At 41.0% G+C, this 25,744-nt stretch overlaps 1 protein-coding gene across 4 annotated transcripts; it reads left to right on the top strand.

The window, feature by feature from the left end:
* The first annotated feature begins 489 nt into the window (after positions 1 to 489).
* On the top strand, positions 490 to 24,979 carry waca (WW domain containing adaptor with coiled-coil a). Of its 4 annotated transcripts, none has more exons than XM_085286286.1 (13): positions 490 to 512; positions 1,319 to 1,349; positions 2,163 to 2,355; positions 11,261 to 11,352; positions 12,017 to 12,132; positions 12,232 to 12,347; positions 17,704 to 17,955; positions 20,195 to 20,317; positions 20,484 to 20,635; positions 20,958 to 21,082; positions 22,677 to 22,872; positions 22,957 to 23,084; positions 23,172 to 24,979. In XM_085286286.1, exons 3-13 carry the CDS (start codon positions 2,217 to 2,219, stop codon positions 23,239 to 23,241), a joined length of 1,509 nt encoding a protein of 502 aa, XP_085142412.1. In that variant the 5' UTR covers positions 490 to 512; positions 1,319 to 1,349; positions 2,163 to 2,216; the 3' UTR covers positions 23,242 to 24,979. The 4 variants fall into 4 exon arrangements, with proteins under 4 accessions (XP_085142412.1, XP_085142411.1, XP_085142410.1 ...); XM_085286285.1 differs by lacking the exon at positions 490 to 512 and adding an exon at positions 829 to 1,117 and having other exon boundaries at positions 22,680 to 22,872; XM_085286284.1 differs by lacking the exon at positions 490 to 512 and adding an exon at positions 831 to 1,117 and having other exon boundaries at positions 20,487 to 20,635.
* Positions 24,980 to 25,744: the final 765 nt, after the last annotated feature.

The raw sequence follows: 25,744 nt of genomic DNA, 5'->3' as shown, positions 1-25,744 counted from the left end.
TTTATCATTACTATATCCCTTTCATAAATTTTTGACAGACAGATTTTTTAAAAAGTCGACTGAAAGTAGAATAGTACAGTAATTAAAAAAAATGGCCCCTGTTTCATTTGTTAATCTGACAAAGGAAAGTCAGTCATTCAAAATCTTCCCAGTCGTTTGTGGTATACCATAAACCGTGTTTTAGGTAGTGCAGTTTTATTGATTGCTGACGCTTAGATGAATATCACCTGCGATGTCAAAGTACAACCACTAGATGTCAGGAGAGAACAAGTCACTGGCAGTCTCAGATCTGTCAACATGATATTTATTCACAATCGTTTATTCAGTATGGAGGACCACAAGAGCCACGTGCATTAAATCAAAATTCTGGGTAGAAAATAGTAATTTCTCCGATGCAGCAACACAGATTCACGTTTTTGCAAGTTTTGAGGGGACTCCAGTCGCTTTGTGGCCCGGATGTTGCCATAAAAAGGGGGTGTGTGTAGTTGCAGCGGTTGCAGCTAGGTTGCCAGGTCTGTAAAAAAATTGTAGTTAATGTATATATATATATATATACTCGTTATTTTTCCAAATACTTATCAGTGACGTCATAGTGCTGGCACGCGAGGTGATTTTAATGCGCCGTTAAATAATTTATGTGTAAGTTTTACATATCCACATTCGGTAATGTTAAAGTAAAATTAACAGTATTAGCTTAAAACTGTCAAAACAAATATATGTACATGGCAGAGAGCAACAAAACCTCACATATATAATGTTATTAGCATGACTTGGTAAACATTTTCTGACTTCACGAAGGCGTGCTCCTAGTGGTGGATGTGGCCTATCTGGCAACCCCGGTCTCAGCTCAGCTTCTCTGCTACGTTTGCTCGGCTGTTAGAGACACGGCTGTGAGCCAGAGTGGGAGATGGACTGAGTGAGGGCGCTCTTTCGACCAGTGCAGCCGATTTAGCATTGCAATACCCAGAAGCTAGGCTGAAAAATAACTGGCGATTTCAGGTCGCTGAATCAACACGAAAACATAGTGCAGTTATCAGTCTTTCACATCCCACTCCAATCACACTAACACGGCATTGATGGTAATGTATGCAAGGAAACAACCGAGACTCGGCGATGGGTAAACACCTCCTTTTAACCTTACTTATTCACATTTTTTTTCCTTTTCCTCATAGCTACGCTTTGACAATCCGCCATTTTTACTGAAACCAAAATAACTGTGTGGAAACTTGTATCCCTCACTCGCTGCGGGGCTTTCACCGATTTCTGAACATTGACATTTGAAGCTTAAAATTCACAACTGTTTCCTTTTTCTTTGCAGGTGCGACCGAAGAGATTCTCAGCCCTATCAGGTACTTGTTAGCCAAGCGTCTCCTGCTAGCTTGCTAGCAGCAAATAAGATTAAAATGGACACTCTAGTGCAGGCTTCTGGAGAGCACAACAGGCCCCAGTCAGTGCGGAAAATAACACAAAAAGTAGAAAGGTTTGCTTAAAGCCTCCATTTAAGCCCTGTAAATATATCCTAACGTTAGCATTGCTAGTAAAGACTTGACAGAGTGAACATATTCGTCGAAGTCGGCTGTTTTGAAAAAGGTACGGGCGAGTTTTATTACAGCTGAAAGCTAATGATAGATTGTTACTGTTAGCTTGCTTGCTAGCCAGTCCGATTAGGGCCTGACCGCAATCTGTCATTTTAAGGATATAGCCAGTTAAGCTTCCTTAATATCAAAGTGTTTGATATTTATACAGCAAACCAGTGAATTCACTACCTAATTCAAATCGCGATAGCCAAGTGAAATGGCGAGCTAATACTCATAGGTCGAATAAAATGTTGTTTACTTCGTCATTTAACATGTGTTAGTTTGCATGCATACGTTGTTATGAGCAGAAATACGGGCACAATTAACGTGGCTGTTAAATATAAGCTTATAGAAGGGACGAAGTCGATAAATAAGCTGCTCGATTTATATATATATATATGCATTTCCTCGTGCTAATTAATTTCTGCATCATTCAAACTGAATGAAATGACATGACAGTACTTTCAAGAGCTGAGGACACTGCTCACCATGGCTGCTTTTAGAAACCTGCTAATGGTGATAACAGAAGTGTAGGCCTATTTTAAGTGTGAGGTTTTTAGTAAAGCGTTTGATTTGTGTTTACAGACTCTCAAATACTCATCCAAGAGCCATCCAGGAGGGGACCACCGGCATGACAAGATGCGAGACTCTTCAGACGTCACCCCTCCCTGCAAGATGCTCAGGAGGTCTGACAGCCCTGAAAACAAGCACATCGACAGCACGGGACACAGTAGAGCAAAGGGTGTCCACACGCACCGCGCCAGAGACAGGGATGGAGGTGAGAGCGGCGAATAAAATGAGTTTAGAAAGAAATAAAGCTGCTCTCTTTAATTACTCCAGAAACAGGTGCTCTTTCTCTTAGTGAGGCGCTGTTTTGTTTTTTTGTTTTTCTTACAACTGAGTGCTTCAGTATTGAAACTGCAGCTGTCAGGTTTTACACTGTGGGTAATCCGGCCGTGGTAGTTTTTGAACAAACAAATTTAAAATAAACGCGTTGTTAAGCTGTTGCTATGTGCTTTAATTTTAACCACTGAGCATTAGTCTCTGCAGGTTGCATTTGATTGAATGAATGGTTATCGTGGTTTCCAACCTCACAGGTAGATGTTCTGCGAGTACAGTTAAAGTTCAGACCAGAGTAAGACCACACTCTGCACAGACATTCAAGTCTTGAAGGACACGTTTTGTGGAGGGGAGTAACTGCTTTTGTTTCTTCGCCTTGGTCAACTGCTAATTTTAACAACATTATTTCAGTACAGTTTTGTCAAAGTGGACTTTTTTGGTAAACTTTGAGTAACTGGCACGCAAGCAGTTGAGTCCATGCGTGGAGTATTGTGGTGTTTTGAGCTCCTTTTCAGACATGCTCTCCTCTCTGGAATCGGAGTGTGTCAGCTGTCCTGGTCACTTTTCTGTAAAAAGTCACTACAGCAAACTAATGCTACTTGAACACTAGTAACAGTGCCACAAGTTTGCATGCAAGCAGCCACATGATGGATAGGCTCTCACAATATAAGGACAGCATGTGTCTTTCTTTTCCAGATGAAAACAGCTGTTTGCTAACTTGTTTGACCTTTAGGCATTGGCCACATTTCATTACATTCCAGCACCAAAGATCCATTTTGCATGTTTTTAAGTGTAGGAAGTGTATCCATACTAGGGGTGGGTGATATAAACGATATATGATATAAACAATATAAATTTGGCCAACGATATAGATTTTGACTATACCGCTCTATCGCGATAGCGCATGTTGATGATGTCATCAAGCTACGCCTGTTTTGGTCGAAAGCATCGCAGCGGCTACAACCATAATCATCTGCAAATTATGCCGGGCAACAGTCATAGCAAAGAGATGAAGCACTTTTGAAATATGGGGAAAGCCAAAAACTGCGCTTCCTCCACTTCCATAACATTGATTCATTAATGTTGAATTCTCTCGCAGCTGCTCTATTCCCATGTTGTTGCAGTATATTAATAACTAACCTCGTATTGTGGATGAATGATCTCAGTTGTTCTCCTGACTGAAGTTTGGCCCGTTTATAGCATCCTGCTATGCGATTGCGTTTGTCTCTGACCACCAGAATCCCTCACATTAACTTTTATCGAGTGGGAAAAAAGTTGGCGTTCATCCTCCAGCTTCACTGTGCTAATGTTATGCTAACATAGCTGTGTCGCTAGCAATCACGTAGCACAACATTATATACCAGGTAGTCCAACTTCAGTAACCCTGCAAACGTCACTGCTGTTTAGTTTTCTGTCTTCGTTTATGTTGGAAGTGGTAGCAGAGCTGTACGTTTTAATTAGTTTCAAAAATCTCTCAGTCAGAACATGGTATGTCATGTTTAGGTGGAAACTAGCGAGCTAACTTCCTGCTAACTTCTAACTCCGTTAAATTTAATAAATTCTGTTTTCATGGATGCCTGGATGTTAAACTTAATTGTTACACCTGGTAAAGCAGCAACGCTGATGATTTTATTAAAGATGAAAGAATTTAGACTGTTTTTAACTCTGTGTTCGTTTGACTTTGGGACCTGAAGCGGACGGAGTTTTGGACCCAGATTACTCCGCGAAGCTCCTCACTACGGCAGCCGTAATGCTCTGACAATCCATCAAACATTTTTAACAGATTTATGCACGCCAAAATCGGTTTGAGGTCAGTGAGCACAACCAGAATTCATACATAAGGCACACTCTCGATTTTTGAGAAAATTAAAGGATTTTAAGTGTGCCTTATAGTGTGGGAAATACGTTATACAGAAGAAAAGAATATATCGCGATATATATCGTTACCGCACATGCTTCAAATTATTTCGCGATATGAATCTTAGGCCATATCACCCAGCCCTATCCATACCCCTACAAACTGTGTGTCTTGTCTTTCCCTCAATGTTTGATCTGCAATTTCAGTTATTTGAAATGTTTCTAAAATGCCGTTTCATGAAGTCTTTACTGTGACGAAGACAAATGCATAGACAGTTTAGGGTTAACAAGATTCTCCATCATGAACCACAGAGCCAAAAATTCAGTGCAGGATTACAGGTGCTCCAATTAGATTTCTGCATATAAAGCATTTCTAATGTGGGAGAATCTACAATGACAGCAGTCTAATAATGTGAAGCCCTACGTTTGAATCAGTGCAAAATAACTAGCCTGGAGCACTGCAGAGATGGACCGACATCCAATCTGAACAGCAACACCTGGTCTGCTTTCTCTTTTTCTCTCTCTGTAAGATTATAGTCTCCTACAGGCAAAGATGTGAAATTGAAAGCGTTCAGACAAGGCCTGCTAGCTGAAAATTTACATTTACAGCTGGCAAGGAACTCACTCAGAAAACAGCAACTCAACACTTGAAGGGACAGTGTGTGTTCTCAGTGAAGCTGATGTTAAGGCTTTGAATTCTTGGGTTTCTCAAATGAAAAATGCTAATATTATTAGCGCGCCATACCAGATAAATCTGATAAACATTCTAAACAAACTTGCCTTAAAAACTGCTTTAAAGTGTCATCTGCCTTTTTCATCTCTGCTCTCCTCCTACTCTCCACCTGAAACATTGTTTCCTAAACTAAAGTTATTAACACACAAAAACATGCATAAACAATGTCCAGAATTTCCAGACATTGTCGCAGTTACTGATTTTTAAACGGAAAAGAAATGCTACCCTTCCATCTGTGGACAGCTGACAACAAGCTGGTTAAACAACAACAACAGCTGGTTATAAACAAAGTTATGATAGCTGGTGTTTGAGTGTCCTAAACATCGCACTTTGCCTCTGATAAATACTTTAATCACATTCGCAAATCTTATGAGTGGATTGTTGGCCTCAAAGAAAATTTCATTGAAACCAGCTAATAGCAGTGTTACTCTCACTAAAATGCTTACTGATGGGCAAAGTTTTGGCGATCCTCAACTCATCTCAGTATCTCTGTCATCCATCAGAGGTGAGCTTCACTGACTCATCAACTCGTATCGGAATCCTTTCACAAACTTTTACAGCCTCAGAGTAAATAGTTGTGGACACTTCTTACTTAGCATTGTGAGGGTTAGTAGAAAGAACCAGTCCAAATTAAGTGAAATGATGTGACAGCGCAGAGATGTGTTAAGTCAAGGAAAAATAACCCACTGGGCAGTATGTTTGTATTTTTTTTCTCTCCTGTAGAAAATCTAAATTTTGGTTATGGTTCCTGTTTCTGTTTTGTAGCAGTTTTTGTGTTCGGTTAGATGTGATTGAGTCAACACTTTTAATATGTCGATATGTCATACTGACATGTTGGAGGTTTCAGTAAGGGAATACAATCGGTCTTAAATTCTGTATGATGTTTTCCTTATTTGCAGTTTCTTCTGAATAGCTGTGTCGCAGTATTGTTACTATTGTTACTATTATTATTTGCTGAACTCAATCTTTTTAGCAGATATGAACTTTATTATTTTTGAGTTTTAGCAAATTGTTAATAGGACTTGAAATTATTATTTTGTTTTTGCTTCCAGATTTTTCTAGAAGTTTTTCATCTTTCACGGCTTTCTGCTGTTTATTGTGGAATTACTGTATCCATGTCTAAGCAAGCTTGCAGAATAACAAGTAGATAAAAAATGCTGCCTGTTCTGTCATAATTGCTTTGACAGTGTTGGGTATTGAAAGCTATTTTTATTCTAGTTCTGGTTGGTTTGTAAAAATCAAACTGGATTTGTTAATCTTAGAGACATTTGTTGCTGCTATGGAACTATTTTTATGGTCGCTCATGCGGAAGTCGGTGCTTTAGTTGAAGATCTCATTAGACTTGGATTCTTTGAGTTGCGTTTTTTTCTTTTGTACATTTATTTTGTGACAAAAAAAGAGTTCATGGTTGAGATCGGAATCCCAATAGTTCAATTCCTTGGAATTGTTAGTCTGCTTGCCTATTGACTTTTCTTATCGGTTCCACTTGCATTACAATCAGCTGATTTCAGTTTGTCCAAGAGAAGCAAAATAGTGGCACAGTCTACAGCGTGTATATGGACATTACTTTTATTGCACAAATTAAAGCTGAGTAAATGCTGACCCCAGCCTAGCAAACAGACACTGAACTTCAACAGCTAACAAAGGGATGAGCTGTGAGGCTACAGCCTGTTTCTACCTGTTCATGCTTCCAAAGTAGAATCATTGTGGCGACTGGTTTTCATGTTTGCCTTGGGTTGCCAGCTTTGTGTTGATACATAAATAGTAGCCTCGGGCTTAAATTGGTCGATGGTAAATGGCCTGTATTTGTATAGCGCTTTACTAGTCCCCAAGGACCCCAAAGCGCTCTACACAACCAGTCATCCACCCATTCACACACACATTCACACACTGGTGATGGCAAGCTACATTGTAGCCACAGCCACCCTGGGGCGCACTGACAGAGGCGCCCCAGAGGTTGATGGTAATTTTGAGATGAAGGGTTTCAGGTCATTTTACAGAGAAACAAAGTATTGTAATGTTGTTAAACTAATCACTTTCTTCAGTGAGTGATGTGTAATGGAGTACTTTTTTTAAGTAATCACTGATCACAACAAAGAGGGGAAAATGCCCAATGCTCCAACATGCACAAACATCTGATCACACAGGATGAAATTCATTTTGCACGAGCAGATGAGTTGACATTTCTTGACTTGATGGAGGAAAGAGCCAAGGAGGAAGAAAACTGCACCTTAGCCAACTACATAACTACCCGAAGATGTCAGTAAAGCTGATGATGTCCTCTTACACGTTGGTGACAGACATTAACTGTGCTTTGGTGAATTTAAAAAATTTCCTCAACATTGAGTGATATAACATGGTCTTGCGCTTGTTTTCCCTCAAACCCAGATATGCTCTGGTACAAAAATTTGGTACAGATTGAGTTCGTGTGAACCGATACTCAGTTGGTCCGACAGTGTAATTTTGACAGAAAATTTAGTTTAGTCATAATTTGGGATTCTAAATTCTTTGTTTTAGTTCACTAAATATCATAAGATTATCGTAGACTAAATGTAAAGTTGATTCAGTTGACTGAAATATATCCTGTTTTCAACCAGTGAAACTTACTCCACATGTTCACTCATTTAACTCGTCCCGCCTCTCTACACAACTTAATTGTGATTCTGATTGGCTCTCATCTCTCCTGATCATTTTCATCTCGTTTTTATTCGTCAACGAAAGTGTCAATATATCTCTTAGTTTTTGACCTTGTGCATTAATTTTTATTTAATTATCATCTTTTTTACAGTACAATTGGGCAACTTTTGAAGGTATTTGGCAGGTGGGGTTTTGGTGGGAGGAGGGTGTGTATAGTGTCGGGTAGGGCTGGGCCATACTATACCGTTCACGGTAATACCGGTACAATGTTAGGCAACGATAAGAAAATGAAATATCGTGATAGAATATGGGTAAAATGCGCAGTGCCTTTGTTTTCATACCGCACATGGCCGAAAAAGCATGGCAGCAACAGAGAATGAGAAGGGAGAAAGTGGATCGTTGAGTGAGACGGATGAACCAGAATCCGGTCGTTAAGTGATGACGTGACGAATCCTACTTCCGGGCCTAAAGTAGTCTGCGTATAACATGGCTTTTGTGTTGTTAACATGTTTAATGTTTTGTATTTTCTTCTATTTAATCTCAAAAAGCTCCTCCTCAAAAAGCACAGTCAGTGATCACTGTTGACCTCCCTCGGTTTTATTACCGCTAATCATTTATTTAAGCTCAGTTTTTAAAACCTTAGGATGTAACTACAGCCCAGCCCATGCAGCAGTATATGAATGACTAACCTCGTATTGTGGATGGATTATCTCAGTTGTTCTCCTGGCTGAAGTTTGGTCCTTTTACAGCATCCTGCCATGCGATTACATTTGTTCCTGACCACCGAGAACACTCACGTTAACTTTTATCGAGTGGGGAAAAAGTTAGCTTGTTTATATTATGCTAACATAGCTGTGTCGCTAGCGGTCACGTAGCACATCATTATATACCAGCTAGCCCAACTTCAGTAACCCTACAAACGTCACTGCTGTTTAGTTTTCTGTCTTCATTTATGCTGGAAGTGATAACAGAGCTGTACGTTTTAATTTGTTTCCAAAACCCCGCAGTCAGGACATGCTATATTGTATTTAGATAGAAGCTAGCGAGCTAACTTCCTGCTAACTTCTAACTCCGTTAAATGTCATAAATTCCATTTTCATGGATGCCTGGATGTTAAACTCAATTGTTACACCTGGTAGAGCAGAACGCTGATCATTTTATTAAAGATGAAAGACTTTAGACAGTTTTTCAACTCTCAGTAATGCCATAGTGATCGTTTGATATATGGACCTGCAGCGGAGTTTAGGCCCAGACACGGCTAGTGACTTTCAGACTTAACGACCGGATAGGTTTGTAAAAATGGTGCCACTTCAGTGATGTGGAACTGGTTTGGTGTTTGTCTGTCAGATACCCACAAAAGCACTTTTTTTTTTTTTTTTTTTTTTTTTTTTTTTTTTTTTTTTTTTTTTTTTTGGTAGAACATGCAAGCGGCCATCATTACTGCCGTATTTGTCAGACTAAGGTGCTCGTAAATCTGGGAGTAATCTGGGTCCTAAACTCTGTCCACTTCAGGTCCCAAAGTCAAACGAACACTGCAGCATCACTGAGAGTTAAAAACTGTCTAAATTCTTTCATCTTTAATAAAACAATCAGCATTGCTGCTTTACCAGGTGTAACTATGAAGTTTAACATCCAGGTATCCATGAAAACAGAATTTATTACATTTAACGGAGTTAGAAGTTAGCAGGAAGTTAGTGGATGTTAGCTCGCTAGTTTCGCTAGTTACCTAAGCATGATATAGCACGTTCTGACTGAGATTTCTGAAAAAATTCAAACGTACAGCTCTGCTATCACTTCCAACATAAATGAAGACGGGAAACTAAACAGCAGTGACGTTTGTAAGGTTACTGAAGTTGGGCTAGGTGGTATATAATGTGATCACTAGCGACACAGCTATGTTAGCATAACATAAACAGTGAAGCTGGAGGATGAACGCTAACACTTTTCCACTCGATAAAAGTTAACATGAAGGTTCCTGATGGTTAGAGACAAATGCAATTGCATGGCAGGATGCAAACGGACCAAACTTCAGTCAGGAGAACAACTGAGATAATCCATCCACAATAGAAGGTTAGTCATTAATATACTGCAACAACATGGGAATAGAGCAGCTGTGATAGAAAACCGCATTAATGAATCAATGGTACAGAAGTGGACGAAGCAAGAAGAATGAGTTCAATAAAGTTTGATTTATCTGACTGCTTTGTTTTGCTTAATGTGTCTTATAATCCCGTGCACCTTATAGTCCGAAAAATATGTATTTGACTTTTTTATTTGGCACACTGCAGTTTAATGTTGCAGAGCACCGCTTTTTAACTTCAGTGGGTATTATACATGTTATGCACAGGGTATGTCAGCCCATTTCTACTGGAAATGCCTTTTGGTTAAACTTTCAGCAGGGAATTTTCCTTTGTACTGTTAATTTTTACATAGCTCTAATGCACATAAAAAAACAGCTGCTTGTTTAAGTGAAAATAAATGGATGGGGGGTTTTTGGGGTTTTTTTTTTTGCGCTAGTAAAGTTGTGGAGTTGTATTTTGTCTCGCATCAATTATATCGTCAGTTATATTGTTATCGCAAATTTTCAAATATATATCGTGATAAATATTTTTGGCTATATCGCCCTGCTCTAGGGTCGGGCATTGAGACCGGATCCCAGTATCTGTTTAATATGTCTGTTTTGGATATTCAGCCTTCGCTTGCATCCACATTGCATTGGACCTGAGAGGTCCAGTGAAATGATACAAACTGCTTTTCAGTCAGTTGTCCAGTTGCTTTTGAGCATCTGTAAATAAGAGACTATGGGTGTAATTTCTAAATGGATAGTGTTAGTATGGGATGGGACTGATCTGTCTAACCGGCCGTATGTCACAAAAATTATCCTGGAAATATGCTCAAATTATTTCTTGGGTTGTAAACCTAAGATGCTAGTCAGGTTTTTTAATAAAAATTATTAAATGAGATGATTTACAAGCTAGTAAAGTTTATAAGCTGAAACTTTCATTTTGCACCAGTAGCATATTGTAGTGATGCCTGTGTGTCCACCGCTAGAGAATCTAGTCTATACAGAGTGATGCTCACTGAGTCATTCATCTCCTTATGCTGCATGTGCAGAAACAATGATCACCAGAGGCCTTTCTGTCACGTGTACCTTGCCTGCTGTTCTGCCTCACTGACATATAGTTATATCACCAAAGCAGTTTAAAAATGTTATGGCATGTTATCTCAAAATGCACACTCTTGTAGCATCTCGGTAAAGATGAGAGAGTTCATATCCAAAAGCAGGTTCACTGTTTCCATCGGATTGTTGTACTTGTTCTGTTACCTGTTGAAGTGCTGGCAGTCTTCAAATGTATCAAGTAGGCAGCTTAATTCTCAGATTTTTAAGTTTCTAATTATTTGATAGGCCACATAGCTGGAATAAATTATACCAATACTGTTACATTAATGGAGCTTACTTGTTAAAGTACAACCTGGAAGTTAAGTTGGCCGAGAGAACATTGATGCTTGCCGCAGTCTGCTTCATCCAAACACTCGGTGATGCCAGTGAACTTTGTTTGTGTTTTTGTGTGTTACTCATGGATCTCTCCCTCTGCTGTGCTGTGTTTCATTGCAGGGACCAGTTATTCTCCACAGGAAAATTCTCACAATCACAGTTCCCTTCATAGCTCCAACTCGCATTCTAACCCCAGCAAGACCTCAGACACAGTAAGTATCGCCTCTTCCTTAACACAGGAAGCTATAACGGCCCGAAGTCTTGTCTATCCTGTGCAATAGACTGAATTGTTTCCTGGCAGCAGCACCTGCTGATGTGTCATTTCACAGGTGTAAAAAAATAGTGTTGTTTTTTGGTATTTGCATTTCATCTAAGTTCCCTTACATGTCACACATAAATCAGGGTAATCCTCCTCTTACACTCATAAACTTGTGCTTTTATTTGAAGTTATTTCTACTTTGCTTTTCTCTGAGTGATATGTTAGCTTCAAGTTTCTGCTCTTTTCTATCTGTTTACCTCATAATATTGGATTAAATTTGTTAGGTTATTTCTAAATGATGGAAATGAAGAAGAAAAAAAAACTTCAGTGACAATACAGCAATGTTTTAAAAAGCAACCCTTTTCAATCTGATTCCTTAACAGCCAAACCTGTCTCTAGAATGAGTCTTCCTCCTTCTTACAAAGCTGCTCTGCAAACAGCCTTCCTAGGCTTTCCGCTTTCACCCCAATATCTATTGTACATTTCAGATTGTATTACAAGTTCTTGCATCAGAACCTGCCCACACACACACACACACACACACACACACACACACACACACACACTTTCATTCTGTCTCATTGGCTTCATGTTCCTAAATGTATATTTCTTTTCAGCCTTATGAACCTGGTGATGACTGGTCAGAGCACATCAGTTCCTCTGGAAAGAAATACTATTACAACTGCAGGACAGAAGTGTCCCAGTGGGAGAAGCCCAAAGAATGGCTGGAGAGGTAGCTAAAAGTATTTCATTATATAAGCTTTGACTTTGTCCCAGTGTTGTCACATAAAGAATGCATGCATGGTTAATTTGTATTGTATGCGTTTCATAGAGAACAAAGGCAAAAAGAGGCAACAAAGACTGCTGTTGTCAACAGTTTCCCAAAGGACAGGGACTACAGAAGGGAGGCTATGCAAGCATCGGCAGCCCCTGGCTTTACTGGACCTAGTAAGTGTTCCACACACTATTAAATCATGCACTGTTCTAGTCGGGTCTGCTATTTATGATCATACTATGTCAAAACTGCTTTGTTTACTTTTTGTGTGTGTGTTTGTTTCTTTGCTTGGCATGGCAGATGTTTATCAGTAACGGTCCTTCTACACAGCTAAATAAAATACATTTAAAGATTATTACTGGTTCATTGGTAATGATAGTGTTGAGGTGCTCTCTGGTGGATCAATGCTAAGGAACTCTTTACCAAGCTACTGAGGCTCCAAATGACTGAACAGTGTTGCTGAGGTTTTACGTTGTGTACTGTGGCAGTGAGCTGAAGCTAATTGAGTTCAAAGCTATTAATTTCTGCTGTGAAGTTAAGGGAACACATCTCAGTTTATCTAATTATAGCTGTTATTTTGACATTCTGTCTGCTCAACCAAGTTGGGTCGAGTCTGCAGTCACTTTGAGTTTAGTAATTTATCTGCAAAATCGCTCCATTGTTTTCCTACTGGATAATATGAGATGCATTTTTTTACAAGATTTGGGACTACTTTCTGAGTGGAATTCTTGAGGGAGCCGAAGAACTCCCATTGCAATCCTGTACAATCCTTCTATTTTATTTGGATGGCAAAAGTTGCCAAAGCACTTGGCGTTTAATACCACTTGGTAAATATTAATGGTCTTTATTTCAACCAATTTACTAGTGGATGAAATGGGAGATAAAAATCAGTCTAATCACCAAATTTTATGAGTAGTAAATTGAGCACAGTGAGATGGAGTGTCCATTAGAACCACGTTCTAATAATCACATTTTTCAGCAACAGATGCATATTTTAAATGCTATTGTGCGTAGGGCTGTGCGATATGATGAAATATATCGGATGACGATATGAAAACATCTGTTGTTTCATATTATACACTATCGTTTGTTTCGTGATGTTGCAAAATACACTGTTAATGGCAATATTTTTTTCTCTCTACCACCCACGCAAGAATCACGTGAGAGAGTATGGAGAGAGTTTACGGATGAGAAGCAAAAAAGAGCCGTCAGGTGCTCAAAATAAACCTTTGACTCAAACTTTAGAACAGGGTTTTCCTGGCAGCACGCCATGTAATAAATACTCACAAAGAAAATGGCAGCTGTTACAACTTGTATCTAAAATATATAGTTTCATGCATCGGTCACAAAACATGACTCCAGGTACACAACGCCCAGCAGAAAACACTTCACACAAGTCGAGTTGCCTGAGATTAACTGAATTTACAGAAAAATCAATATTGTGATATATATAGTTATTGGGATATGAGATTTTGGTCATATCGGACAGCCCTAATTGTGCGTGTAAAATATTATGCACTCTATGCTGTGCGCACATGCAGTATCAGTTGGCAGTATGGCTGTAGGGTCTCTAGCTGTGCTAATTCTAGCAGCCTTCTTTTGTTTCAGGTTAGCGTCCACATGTTTGTGCTGAATGTGTACATGTGTTGCTTTGTTTGAATGGAGACAGTGTCAGAATATTCTGTTTCCCTCTGGTCCATCTGACTTTTTAGCTTCTAAATGATCTTTTATGCTCACAAGTTTCCATCATAGCTACACCGGTGCTGCCATCTGCTGGGCCTGCAGCTGCAGCTAGTCGCTGTATAACGTCTTAGATCCAAAGATCAGTCATTAATAAAATGTATTTAGGTTAACAGACTGCAGTTTCTCTTGCCAAGTATCGGGGGCAGCAGTATTAAATCGAGTAGTCAGTTACTCACACACATCCCTGATAAATATGTATTTGAGCCCTGGAAAAACAGGGACTGTGATGAGATCCTACGCTAGAGATGCTGGAACTACAGCCACATCTATAAACTACAGTTGTGTTACAGAGTGAAGCATCAAACAGTCTTTGGCTGATTACACTGCCTCACAGAGAGACCCAAACCCAACATCAGGGAAGGTTTTTATTTTGTATGAAGCTGTTTTGCACAACTAGAGCTGCTCGTGAACCCAAATAATTTCATCTTTGCACACTAATCATCGATCCATTTTCTTTACTGCTTATTCGGTTCAGTTTCGTGTGAGGGCTGGAGCCTATCACAACAGTTCTGGCGCAAAAGGCAGGGTACAGGAAAGCTCACTGGTCTCTTACAGGTCTAACGCAGAGGCAGAGATAACCATTAGTGCTCACATTCATACCTACAGCTAGTTTCAAATCAGCAGTTGCCTCCTATGGGTGAGACCCCACGCAGTCATAGGGAGAACACACAAACACCAGGACGTCCTTCTGTGAGGCCAAAGTCGTGACCACTGCATGACTGTTTGTGCACACTTTAAATTTGAAATGCAGATATGAATAAGATGCGCAAAGTTTTAAAGAGGTTTTTTTTAAATACTTGTTCACCATCATGTGAGATTTTGTGTTCTTTAAAAATCACAATCACACAATCTGTTGCCGAGTCTGCCTATTGTCCCCGTGTTATTGGCTTATTTCTCAATGACACAGAAAACTTGTCTGCGTGTAGATGGAAATAGTTATTTGAGTGGGCTGGTCCTGATGCTGTGTGTTTGAACAATCTGGTAAATGATTTCCTGGAGCGTGGTTGTCTTCTATTATTGTGATAGGAATTTAAGCAAGGCTGCTACAAGCTAGTTCCAGGCAAAATGTTGCTGAGCGTTTGTCAGTAGTAATCTTCTGAAAAGTAAACAAACATGTAATGAAGTGGTGTACTGAGAAAAGGATGTCATTTATCATGAATAACCTGTTTCTGAATATCTAATAACCGCTCCTTATACTGCTTCCTGCTTAACAGAGGAGTACATGACATACCTGACAGATCTGTTCATTAAATCTTTCTGATTTACAGAAACACAGTTATGTTGTGTAATATGTTAACATTTTCTAACCGTCCAGACACCCAGCAGGTGGTAATTGCTGCTATATTTAAAGCGTGGTGATCACACACTTGCTTAGTGCAAAAATTTACCTCCTGGAAGTTTTTGTCTTTACCTGGACAAAAACTAACAGGCTGTAATGAAGCAATTATATGAAGGATGCTTACAGCTTGTAAAAAAATGAACAAACAAGCATTCATAACACACGCTTAAAAGATCAAAGTGAACAACAGTGACGTTAGGCTTGCCTGTCATTGCTTCTGGATGGGTTGTGAGCTGATAATTGTCAGACAAAAACAGAGGTTTCCACATTGGTGCTTATCAGCCGCAGGTCTCCACAGCACTACGCTCGCTAATCACAAGCTTTCAGTCTATGAACGTCTGTATATCACTCTCACCACCTTTATAAAACTGTAAAAATGAAAGCGGAGTCTCCTTTTAGTGCTTCACAAGGTAGTTATAGTTGAAGCGTGTTGAACCTGTTTATAAGGATGCAGACTAAATTGGCCAAATGACAAAAATGAACCTACTCAAGCCCTAATACAGTCCTGATCAAAACTTAAAGACCACTTGAAAAATGGCAAAAAAAAATCATATTTGCATGGTTGGATCTTAACAAGGTTCCAAGTAGAGCTTCAACATGCAACAAGAAGAAATGAGAGTGAGACAAAACCTTTTTTTGAGCATCCAATTTATTGAAAACAACACTTAAACTGAAACAGGCTGTTTTACAGCTGATCAAAAGTTTAGGACCCCATGCCTTTAAAAGGCCAAATCTGTGCAGAAATGTGCATTTCATTGTCATTTTCGGTCATGACGTTCTGATGGCAAAGGGAAAAACTTTCCCTTTTTCAATGTTTTCGGGTTTTTGAACTGCCTAAGTAGGGTCTCTCGCAGTGCGCCATCACTGTTGAGGTGGGGTGCAGTAGACAGTCATGTGGAATTTCTTAAATGATCCTGAGGGTTATGGAACAGGACTGTATGAACACATGAAATCATCATATAGTGGCATGCTTCACTACAGCAGTCCATGTTACTAGTATTGTGTATTAGGGTTGGGCGATATGTAAAACTTTTCCAACCAATAATCGACGACGGGCGATACATTTGCGCATGCGCTGACTTTTTGATAGGCGGAGCAATGTAATCATGCACGGACTGATTTGCGCATTTACAACACGAGAGTCCAAACATGGACAACTAATTTCTCCAAAAAATGAGGGCTGTTAGCATTAACGCTGTCATCACCATTAAAATTTTTAACGCGCTCAACCCATCTGGAGCGCAGAATGAACAAACTTTGGACAAACTGCCCGAAATGCGTTGCATTTCGGGGACTTTGACTCAGCCTGCTCTCCAGATGGGTTAATTGTTAATCGCGTTAGTCACGATGACGGCACGTTAACGCTGACATCACTGAAATAAATATCAAGTTGCCCATTTGGGATGAAAGAGGTAAACTTAAGGATGTAACCAAAGTGGTGTGCCGCTTGTGCAGATGTATAGTGCGAGCAAAGTACTCAAACACAACTTGCATGAGCACGTACGTGTCCACTATTTGCCTGAGTATGATAGGCTATCACCAGCTTCTGCAGCTCCATCAACTCCATCAACAAGCATTTGGGTGCACGCTTCTATTAACGCCATCATTATTAGCAAACTTACTCATGGGCAAATAAATAAATCACTCTTGTAAAAACGATTGCCGATGGGCTCAGCCTATCGTTGATAGTCGATATATTCGTCCAATCACCCAACCCTATTGTATATTAGTAATGCAAATATACAATAGCCCCATTCAGGGCTGACATTGGTCACAGTTCTTCTTCTCCTTTGTAGTCTTTCAAAAGACAGCTATTAAAATTATTATTGTGATCATTTTTACTACGTTTGCAACCATACAGGAAGTTAACATCTCACTTTGTGAAACGTTTAATATAAACAACTAAATGACAAAAATTAGATTCTGAATTCTGGTTTTCAGACCAACAAAAAATAAGCTGAATCATAAGGGTTCAGTTTTGTTTAGATTGTTGCCCCGTTTATGGGCAGTCATACTGTAACCAGTCATGCACAGGCCTCTGAAGGTGTTGGCGTAGTGCTTGTTCTTCCATTGAAACACAATCTATAAAATCCAGCTGGAACAGCAGAAAGTCTTGTAAAGCCTGATCAAATGCCACAACACTGATTTAAAGTACTAAGACCAGAAACAAAACCACATGCAGCATTCACATGCTGACTGTTTGACCAGGTGTCTCACTTGCAGGGATGTGTTAAATGTTGAAGCAATCACAGTGGCTTGTTTGCACTTATTGGCATATCACCCTGTGCTGGAAAGTGAACGATAGTTCCTAGACAGGTCTTTTTCAGATGAATGTTGTTGTTGTTTTTTTTAAGGTTTTGTGTTTTATGTTGGACCATAAATTATTGGAGGAAATGGATTTCAGACTTCCACCTTTGACACTGCATCTTTATCTTTTTGCTCCACAGAGTCTGCCCAGGTGGAAAAGCCTGCAGCAGCACTTGCCACCCAGTCTCAGTCGTCATCTGGCTCTGGGAGCTTGAATCCGTCATCAGGCCCACCTGGGTCGTCGGCGTCTACAGTACCCGTATCTCCAGTCCTTCAATCCCCAGCTCCTCCACTCCTCCAGGACCCCACCCTGCTTCGACAGCTTCTCCCAGCACTTCAGACTGCCTTGCAGCTCAACAATGCCAGTGTGGACATGGCAAAAATCAACGAAGGTAAGAAGAAATAGATTTAAGAGCCGCTTGACATATTCAACTTGTCTACATTCAACTTGCAGCAGAGACGGTGATTGATGGCCACTGGTTACAAGAAGGCACTGAAATTATTAACTACTGTTATCAGCTTTTGTTCTGACACCGTTGTTAGAAGCTTTGTCATAATCTGTCCTGTCAGTCTGAGCACAGAGTCCTAACTCGACATCGTCAGTGTGGTGCTGTTTGCATAGCTGATGTCTGGATGAAGAATGCCTCACGGCAAGAGTTTGCTAGATGAGAACATGGTATCTGACCATGTGACACTGAAAGGAAAGATTCAGCTGTCAGAGTGGTATGAGATGCATTAATTGTAAAATGGGAACGACAGCACAGACTTCTAAGTCTAGAATGTGTTGTAATGTACCAGATGCTGGCTGCTAGATGTCCTTAGAAGTCATCCTGCTTCAGTTTGATAGACTCTGTCAAGTCCAAGGTTCCAGGGTCGGGATGAAGATAATGGTGTTTCAATGTTTACAAGTGTGAGTCACTGTGGTACCAGCTCATGGTGTAAACCATGGCATAGTAGTGGGAACTTCAATAAAAAAAATTCCCCTCTCACCCCTGCGGGCGGTCTTTATCCTTCAAGCTCGGGTCCTCTACCAGATACCTGGGAGCTTGAGGGTCCTTTGCTGTTCCTAGGACTGCGCACTTCTGAACAGAGATCTCGGATGTTGTTCCTGGGATCTTCTGGAGCTACTTGCCTCGCTTTGGGGGGTCACTGCACTGAGTGCTCAGATTACCACTGGGACCACTGTTACCTTCACCTTTCACAAGCTCTTCTCTGAGCCCTTGGTACTTCTCCAGCTTCTTGTGTTTCTTCTTCCTGATGTTGCTGTCATTCAGTATCGCTATGTCTATCACCACGGACATCTCTGCTTGACTACCACTACTACGTCTGGTTGGTTAGCCATCAGTATTTCGTCCGTCTGTATCTGGAAGTTCCACAGGATCTTAGCTTAGCTCATTTTCAACCACCCTAAGGGGTGGTCTCCCATTTTGACCTCCAGACTTTCAGGCCATACTCTGCACAGATGTTTCTATATTCTATGCCATCCACTTGGTTATGGGGTACCATGTTGTTATGTGCTGGATTGCGTCAGGGGCACCTTGGGTCTTGCCTGTTGTGGTAGACCCCAACCTCTATGGATCTTGTGCTCTGAGCTTGTTCCCATGCTGCCATGATTATTGCCTCTGTGCTGTCTTTCAGTCCAGCTTTGTCCAGGCATTGGTAGGATTTCTGGATGTCAGCCACTTCCTCTATTTGCTGGTAACACATACCATGCAGGGGCCTGTCCTTCCATGATGGTTCTCCTATTGCCCCTCTCTCTTGGGTTTCTGCTGCCTGAGGTATTCACTAAGCAGTTAGGGCCATCTTCCTGATGTATTCGTAGGTGTTCGTTATCTCATCCTGGACTGTGGTACTGACACTCACCAGTCTTCCTTAAGCTTAGCATACAGCCTCAGGGTGCTGAAGTTAGGGTGAAACCCTCCATGCATGGTCAGAAACTTCCTGGTCTTGATGTCAGTGGCTTCTGAGGTTGTGTAGAGAATTTTTGATCAATAATTCAAATGTCTGTGGTAGCAGGTTATGCGTGGGGTGTATTTGTAGTAGCATAATAACTTGGGCTAAGGTACTTTATATGTATGTATATCAAATTTCCCTGTTACCTTCTGTTACAAATATATGTGAATGAGCTATATATGATGAGAGAGCAGTGTGGGTCTGAAGTTTTAAGATTTTTCCCTCTCCTTATGTGTGACATCTCATTTACAAACATACAGGAGAAAAATATTTATATATATATATATATTTTAAGACAAAAAAGGGATAAATGAGGGCCTGTTATGTCCTCGCATTTATATTCTCACAGGTGGGTTTCACTATTCAGAGATGCCGTTGACAATCAAAGCAGCAGACATATGGACGTGCATACTGTCATATTGCACAGCATAGAGTTGATCTCGGTTAATGAACAGGATCACTTGTGCTGAATAACACTGATCACCACCATATTCCCACCAGAAACACTGTAAACACACAACTGATAGGCTCTGCTTTTATTTCTAATTTCTAAACCAGCTTATAGGAGACATCTGAGTTTTGACTGTCAGACTTATTGCAGTGCAGTATCTAAACTATTCTTGTAGCAGGACTCGTGTCATCAGTTCTAACCGCGTGTCCATTTTCTTTTCTCTGTAGTTCTCACAGCTGCCGTCACACAAGCTTCATTACAGTCTATGCTTCATAAGATCCTCACTGCTGGACCGTCAGCTTTCAATATCACTACTATCCTCTCTCAAGCTGCTCAACTATCCAACCAAGGTAAATGAAGCTCATACACAAGTGTTTCTATACCACCACTGTATTCTTATGTGTGCTGTGAAATGACTGCGTCGGCTTCCTGTGTGTTTCCTGTGAGGTACTTAGAAGTTGTATTTGAAGTTGTTTTGATTCCCTAGAGTGACTTTGTTGTTTTGTTTATGTCTAGCAGCTCAGCAGTCGAACCAGTCACCAATGTCATTAACATCAGACGCCTCATCGCCAAGGTCCTATGTGTCTCCGAGGATCAGCACACCACAGACCAACGCTGGTCCTCTAAAGCCCCTCCTCAGCACACAGCCTGTCATCACACAGCCAAAAGTAAGATAGTAGGATAGTAGGCAGGTACTGAAAACTCCCAGCTTAGTGAATATTGAATATTTCCCAAGGGGGAAAAAAAGGTCAGAGGAGGGGGAAAAAATCAATAGTTTGCAATTATGAACGTGAAATGCTTTCCAAAGAATGTTAACAGGTGTGAAAAGTCTTTTGAATTTATTAAATATCCACCTACAGTCACGATTGACACTGTCAGTCTGTTTCATGTATTGTTTGTGAGATAGACGGACATGCTTCAGATTAAGCCATTGTGTATATCAGTAGTCTGTTTCAGTGAAATGACGTGTTGTTTGTCTTGTTGTTTTAGGTAAGCACGCCATCAGCAAAGCAGGCATCTCACCCCCAGCCCACATCCCAGCAGCCCCTCTCCAGCGATAAGCAGCACAGTTATGATGCGACCACATCTTCCCCACGCACCCTCCAGCGCCAAGGGTGAGTGTCTGTACAACAGTTCATTTTATAAATCCCACTTTTTGGGGGGTTGCTTGGAATTATGACATGAATGATGAGTAGGTGAGCTCTCAGAGAAACAAGGGATGTTTTTTGGGTTTAGGTGTCAATATGCGTGAGTTCATGAAGCTTGGGTTGTCCCTTCTTGAGGGCAGAATTGGTTACAAGTAATTAAGACATATCTTGTTAGAGTTATATTAATCTCTGGGCACTGATTTCATCTACATCTGCTATCAGAGAGTGGAAATTCTGCATTAGCGAAAATGCACTCACTCTTATAAGCTGTTTTCAGTTTTCATTTTGTGGTGTTGTTGCTCCCTCTGCTGGCTGTTGATGGAACAGTGAGTTGCTCTTTGATTCATTTCTAGGTCTTGATTTACTTTGTGCAACAGTCATTTGATTGGAGGTGTTCATTACTGCGTGAAGTGTATTTAGTGTTAGTGTGAACCGGTTTGAACATGACTTTCCTCTGAGCTTAACTCTTGTACATGCAGACTCTCGCAGATATTATTCAAAATCCAATTCCAAAAGTCAGAATATGAGATCCGAGTTGGTGCTAATGGAAAAGGGGCTTAAGCTTAATCCAAAACCTTCTGTTATATCTGACATTGTTATAAATTAACGCTGACGTATATCCATGGTAACATACTGAGTTTAGAGTGCAGCACAGCAAAGTAAATATAGTTCAGCATTTATCCCATTTTTGTGCAGAATATGTATCTCAGGGGTCTTGAAACCATATTTTCATTTCAGTCTCGCATGAATCAGGCAATCAAGTGGACGAATTCAGTTTTTTAGGAGGGGGGAGATCCATCACTCACTCCATCAGAAGTACTGCTTCACATCACTCTAGAGAGCTATTTTTGTACAAATTACCCAAAGTAAATTGCAGTGGCTTTAAATGCCTATTTGGGTAGAGTTACTATTATGCCATGTCAAGCTGCTTCTTTTCCTTAAAACAACAACAGAGTTGGCCAATCTGACAGACTGAATTCAGGCTGTACTTCTGTTTTTTATCACGGCCCACCAAGGAGGCCCCAACCCACACTTTGGGAACTACTGTACTAGCATTATGAGTTAGCAAGTTCAAATTACAGGCTGTTGACAGTGTTTCTTGCTCGAGTCAGTGTGCTTTGTGTTAATTGTGTTGCGTATTTAAAGTGCACATTAACACCAAGCAGAACAATAATTTTGTTGTACTTGGACCCTTGCAAACACTTGATCACATTCCAGGACAGCTGACCATCAGGCTGTTGCAAATCAGCACAGAACCAGATAGATCTGGCCTGACATCAGTCAGCTGCCTGCATGCTGCTCACAAGTGTCAAACAAAGGCCTGAAAATCTCACACTGCACACACAAACAGTATATTGTTCCATTAATGTGCCAGCTTTCTTCTAGATCACCGTACTATGTTGATCTATCGATTGTAACTATAATACTAAGACACCTTGTGAAACTCACGTTATCATGTTCAGCATTCTACCTCATGCATTCTCCACTGCTGTATGATTGTCACAGGCCAGTTTGTTCATGCACATCGCTCACATTCTCCCCAACACTGTGCTCACTTCAGCAGTCAGAGGAGTCCCTCCCCAGGTCCCAACCACGTCGCCTCCAGCAGCAGCAATGCCTCCAACTCGGCCTCCGCTCCCCCTGCCCCCTCAGCAGCCCGACCCTCCTGCTCCTTCACCCCCACCTTGGCTGCCCACTTCAACGAGAACCTTATCAAACACGTGCAGGGATGGCCCGCCGAACACGCAGAGAAGCAGGTCTGTACCACTAACATTTCCACAGGTTTTGGCTACATCTTCATGAAAGCATCGTTCAAATGATTTTCATCTTAACCCTCACAGGCATCAAGACTACGTGAAGAAGCTCACACCATGGGCAGCATCTGCATGTCCGAGAACTGCACCGAGCTCAAAAACCTGCGGTCTTTGGTCAGAGTCTGTGAAATACAAGCAACATTGCGTGAGCAGAGGTGAGGGTCTGTGTTTTAGAAGAGTCCCTGTTAATGATGTAAAACACACCTGCACATAACTCATTGTTCTCTGCCTTTTCCCCACAGGATACTGTTTCTGAGACAGCAAATCAAAGAACTTGAAAAGCTGAAGAATCAGAATTCTTTTATGGTCTGAGAACTTCTGATTTGCAAGTCGGAGCAGGTGTCGGAGAAGAGTGGGGACGGGTGGGGGTGGGGAGACCCATTGCACATAGTCGGAAGCTGGAGGGAGAACGGGTTGTTCAATTTCAATTTCTCTTGAGCCCAGTCTAAACACACACACACACACACACACACACACACACACACACACACACACAGGAGCTGTAGTCAGGTTTGCTTTGGACCGTCGGGCTGGGAATCCAAGAGGGAGAAATGAAGAGCTGTTGTGGGAGGATGAGGGCAAGGGGGGAGGGCAATTTACAAGACTTTGTTTTGTAAAAACCCGTGGCTGGCGGGTGGACGGGGAGGGGGTGTAGATTTCTTGTAGATGTTATTATCTATGTTGTAAATATGTTTTGTAGATTGAAGCCATGGAAAGCCATGCCTATCAAAGCTTTTGACATCCAGACTAATCAACGCCTAGGCGGCTACATTCATTAGCTAGCCTTTTCCTTCATGTTAACTGGTCAGCAGACTTTACAGCTTCATTTTGTCAGTTCATAGATCGCTGAACCACTGAGCATGTGTGACCTGCGTGGAAACAGAGGAGGATGTTTGAAGGCATTTATTTACACAGAAGCCTAGCATAAAGCATAACACACTGTCGTCGATGTAGTTTGGGTTTTATTTTAATTTTTAATTTTTTTTTTTCTTCAAATCTACTCTGTCTAGATTCTCTTCCTTCCACCCTCTCGTGGTGAACTGTAACATGTACTTAGGCGTGGCAGACATCCCCTCTGTGTGGGTCTGTGCTTCCAGTGGTTCACTGATTCGTTTTGCAGCTTTCTGGTGGCCCTGCATTTCCCAGTCTGAAAATAAACAGTGCCTGATGGTGTGATGAGTGAGTGATGGGGGGGGGAAAAAAAAAAGACATGATGGCGTGCTGCTTTGGACCATTCCCGCTCCACTCCCCTGGCCTCTGCCCTGCCTCACCTCCTCCTGAGACATCACACCCCTCCGTTTTTTTTTTTCTCCCGCACCCTCCCACTGTTTCTGTTCCTGTTTTTTACATTCAGGTGTCATCACTGGTTCATTCCTTTGTACAGTTGCTAATAGCAGTGCAGTTTTAATTAAACATAAGAAAAGGGTTTATTTATAAAGAGTTGTTGTGATGAGAGCTAAATCATGACAATATCCACACTTTTTGTTTTTTTTTGTTTGGGTTTTTTCTCTTTTCCCAAAAGCACCCAAGGTTAGGAGATGTATCACAACTGCGAGCGGGTCAGAGGCAGGTGGGTGGGTGTGTATGTGGAGCACCTCTTGAGTTAGTGCAGGGTAACAAGAGGTCAAATGTGAAATGTATGTATTGTAATAAACATGTTAAACTAAAGCGAGCACTGGTTATTTCCTTGGAGTGTTAGGTTTGGTTCATTTGCTAGTGCCTTGTTGAAAGTCTTAAGCCTCATTCACCTGTTGAACCCACTTTGTTTTTTTAATCCCAACAAGATTATCTTCAACAAGCATGTGACACACACACTCGATTTTTCTGGCACGTCCCCGTCCTCCCCTGCCCTGCTCCCCTCTCGTTTGTTTGCTTCCCACTGTTGAAGAGCAGGGTCCTCAGTTGCAAAGGCCTGTTTATTTCTCCCACCATAACTATCTATTGATAAGTGAACTGCACCACACATTCAGTAAAAGGTGACCACATCATTGCTTTGTATATTGTTTCCTGAAGTATATTGACAAATGAAATAAAATATGCCTTTCCAGGGCCATGTTGTTCTTGGGTTTTTGATGGTGCTGCAAGCTTAATTTTCCTCCTTTCATTTAACTCTGACGTGAAACGCCTGATGGTTAAGTAAACATGTAAACTGGGACGAACTGTGCCTGTCTCGTTTTGTTCAGTGATTGAGCCGAATTAACAACCCGCTGTGGCTCACAGTAGATGCTCTTAAATGCATCTGCAATCAAACACACCAGTCAATTGCAAACTGGAGCTCAGCAATAAGATTACCAGTCAGCTGTGTAGACTCTGATCCCATCTTGTGCTTTTATTTCTTTCGTTCTTGCGGTCATTGCCCAACACGTGAAAGCTTGTTGATCAAATATGTGACATAAAGTCAAACACATCAACAGGATTTATTTTTTTTTTTTTTTTAGCTGTCTATTGTAACTGTGTAAAATGTTGAAGGTTGGTAATTGTTTGGGATACGACAATATTGATAAATTTTTTAAAAAACCCAAAAAAACCTTGAAAATGTGAGACCAGTCCAAGAGCAGGATTTTAACTCCAGTAAATATTGGACTTGCTGTGGAGGATAATGCCCGACCACCTCAGCTGGCTACTTTTGATGTGGAGGAGCAGCTCTCCTCTGTGCCCCTCCTGGATGGTCCAACGTCTCACCCTATGAGACGTGAGAGGCTATCCATGGAGAAAGATCATTTCCGCCGTATGTATCCGTGGTGTCATTCTTGCAGTCATTGCCCAAAGCTCACGACCACAGGGTGAGGGTAAGGACATACCTCAACTGGACCAT

This window comes from Mchenga conophoros, linkage group LG9, assembly GCF_057382185.1.
Source record: "Mchenga conophoros isolate Kocher_MC1m ecotype Shallow Benthic linkage group LG9, M_conophoros_male_GT1.1, whole genome shotgun sequence".
Lineage (NCBI taxonomy): Eukaryota > Metazoa > Chordata > Actinopteri > Cichliformes > Cichlidae > Mchenga > Mchenga conophoros.
The sequence above is the reverse complement of the archived record's forward strand: the minus strand, read 5'-3'. Positions and strand labels throughout refer to the sequence as shown.

Excerpts from the sequence above, each read along its gene's own strand:
- waca (XM_085286283.1), top strand. The coding sequence starts at position 1,077 with ATGGTAATGTATGCAAGGAAACAACCGAGACTCGGCGATGG. Across the intron at positions 1,350-2,162 it reads GAGATTCTCAGCCCTATCAG|ACTCTCAAATACTCATCCAA; the intron begins GTACTTGTTAGC and ends TTGTGTTTACAG. Across the intron at positions 17,956-20,194 it reads CATGGCAAAAATCAACGAAG|TTCTCACAGCTGCCGTCACA; the intron begins GTAAGAAGAAAT and ends TTTTCTCTGTAG.